This window comes from Branchiostoma belcheri, unplaced genomic scaffold, assembly GCF_001625305.1.
Source record: "Branchiostoma belcheri isolate BF01 breed outbred unplaced genomic scaffold, Haploidv18h27 scaffold42, whole genome shotgun sequence".
NCBI lineage: Eukaryota > Metazoa > Chordata > Leptocardii > Amphioxiformes > Branchiostomatidae > Branchiostoma > Branchiostoma belcheri.
In genome coordinates this window covers 1316516-1319262 of record NW_017804043.1, presented here as the reverse complement: position 1 = coordinate 1319262, position 2747 = coordinate 1316516, and the positions used below count along the sequence as shown (strand labels likewise).

Below are 2747 nucleotides of genomic sequence, written 5' to 3'. Positions count from 1 at the left end.
ATGTAAAGGTCCACTTTTTGGTCCACTTTTTATGTAAAGGTCCACTTTTTGGTCCACTTTTTATGTAAAGGTCCACTTTTTGGTCCACTTTTTATGTAAAGGTCCACTTTTTGGTCCACTTTTTATGTAAAGGTCCAAGATTTTTCTTGAAAAGACGGACTGGAATCGTAGAAAAACTGCTCCCTTTGGCATTGAATAAAAATTTATCTCTGATTTTTTTCTTGGAAATCCTCTCAAAAATGCACGAAATGCCATTTAAGAAGGTTCATTTTTCACAATTTTCCGGGGGATCATGCCCCCGGACCCCCCTAGGAACCTCGCGCCTTTGGCGCTCGAGGGCCCCTCCAGCAGTGGGAAGAACCCCCCCATTCAAAATCCTGGCTACGGGCATGGTGGTGCAGTTGACTATTGCTTTTCAAACAGGATAAAGAAGATAGGTTAATAACATGGTGTTGTGTTTTCATTGAGTACATTGTGATTTAAACTTTCACTTAACTTTGTTTATTTCACCAGCGATTACAAGTCAGGCCATTTTGGCCTGCTTTTCAGCAAACAATAAATAAAACAATTACTCAGTATAGATCTAACATCGGTAACATTAACTAGGTCATGTTCTTTTCCTAATGAACTGGGTTTATGTTTTACAATATTTACAATCTTTTTACTAGTAACTACTAAATGTAGTTTTACCCACATGCAACTCTATTATACAAGGACTTTAGGAAGAAACAATTCCTGTTGTGTTACATAACCAAGACTTTTTCAATACTCATACTATAATTAATAATTAACGATCAATAATTAATCAATGATTGATAATCTGATATGGCAAAAAGCAAGTCTCATATTCTCTTCGAAACAGCAAAAATCTAAAAGACAATGTATATACACATTTCTTTACAATCACAAAATATGCTTCACTGAAAGAAACATATCATTCGAAAAACCCCTTATTGTTTCCAAGAAACAGATATTACTCCATACTACACAACTATAATACTACAATATATACAACATATACTTCCACATATTCCAATATAATATTGTTTCCAAAAAACAGATATTATATATACATGTACATGTACTACTATAATACTACAATATATACAATATATACTTCCACATATTCTAATACATTATTGTTCCAAGAAACAGGTGTTACTCTATGCTACTACAATACTATAATATATGCAATATTTAGTTCCACATATTCTAATACATTATTGTTTCCAAGAAACAGATATTACTATATTTCTATACATACCATTATATACAATATATACTTCCACAAATGTTTTTGTAAGTCAATGCATTGGCACAAGTTAGAATACAGTAGACACGAATTCAATCACTATTTACAATGAAGAACTCGACTTCAAAGGGAGACAACATTCTCAACGCTGCAATTCTGAAATCCAATATTCAAAGCTGTGTTCCTCTTTCCAGATCAAGTCCGCAGTGTGTTTTTGGCAAAGATTAGCCTAAGAGGCTCGGTGGGCGTCGCTTCACGTACAGGGGAGGGAAGTGTAAAATGCCTTTCCCAAGGGCACAACGTCGGGCCACGGTGAGTATCGAACCCGGGACCTATTGGTCCCGAGTCCAACGCTCTGTTGCGCCTCCGACGCCACTACTGGTTATGGCCAAATCTTGCAAACGAGTTTTACACCGAGGATTCGGCCTCAACGACTACCAGCTGTTTCTCAATCTTAATATTCATCGATTCGAAGAGCTGGATCTTTGTCGAGCTACCCGACTCTCCGGATCCCGACATGTTGCAGTGCAGAAACCGAGAATCCATTTGTGGCGTCATGTTTTGTCGTGTGAGCCTGGTCCCTGAAGATGGCCGCGGGTGTTTCTTCTTGGAGAAGGCCTGTTTGATGCACTCCCGGAAGCTGTCGCCGACTATGGCGTACACGAAGGGGTTCATGGCGGAGTTCGAGTAGCTCAAGCACATCGCCACAAACTGGAGAGAAAACAAGAAAAAACACAAACACAAAAGGTCAACTGCAGTGACTTAGGAACCCCCCACGAAACCCATTTTTGGCCTTGACAATGGCCATCCCGAAGACAACCTGACTGCCAAAAATCGTGAACCATTCCTTCAAGAGTTATCGTGCATAATCTGCCAAACAGTGCCAAAACGATTTCATAGCCTTCTCGTCGAAGGCAAATAGGAATTTTCCGTTAACAGTTTCATCAGGTTGGTATTTCTAGTCACTGAGTAAAGAGACTCTTTTTACACAGCCAATACTTTTATTCAGCCGACGTTTCGGTGACCGTCTGTCACCTTCCTCATGTCAATTCTGACTGGTTCACATTGCACTGCAGCACTATATTTGCTTCTGTGTAGATATGTCAATATCTTACGTTTGGGAATACATCTATAGCAGCGACACCTTGGCAGGTTTGACTGTACCATAATTTATGTTATCACTCTTGCTTATTTGTGACCTCCCAGGCCACACGTCGACGCTCTAACCACTCAGCTAAAAGGTCTAGACCCATCGACCGGGTCTGTTGGTAGCGCCTATAAACCCCCTTTACTGCAGCACACCACGGCTGGCATAAAAATGCCATAATTTATGTAATCACTCTTACTTATATTTACCTTACTGTAGTACACCACGGCCGTCAGCTGTTTGTTGGAACTGCTGTGCCACCAGAGGTTGATGACGTGGTTCGGGAGCCAACACAGGGCGAACAGGACGATCACACCCAGGACCATGAAGGTGCTTTTCCTGGTCTAC

The 2747-nt window shown here is 40.4% G+C and overlaps 1 protein-coding gene across 1 annotated transcript in view; it reads right to left on the bottom strand.

The window, feature by feature from the left end:
* Positions 1–1660: 1660 nt before the first annotated feature.
* Positions 1661–2747, bottom strand: part of LOC109477993 (G-protein coupled receptor 54-like) — a 3572-nt gene continuing 2485 nt past the window's right edge. Inside the window, exons 5-6 of the mRNA XM_019779445.1 lie at positions 2609–2743; positions 1661–1963 (exon numbers count right to left, since the gene is read on the bottom strand). Of these exons, the coding sequence (XP_019635004.1) occupies positions 1661–1963; positions 2609–2743 (438 nt within the window). The remainder of the gene's footprint in view (positions 1964–2608; positions 2744–2747) is intronic.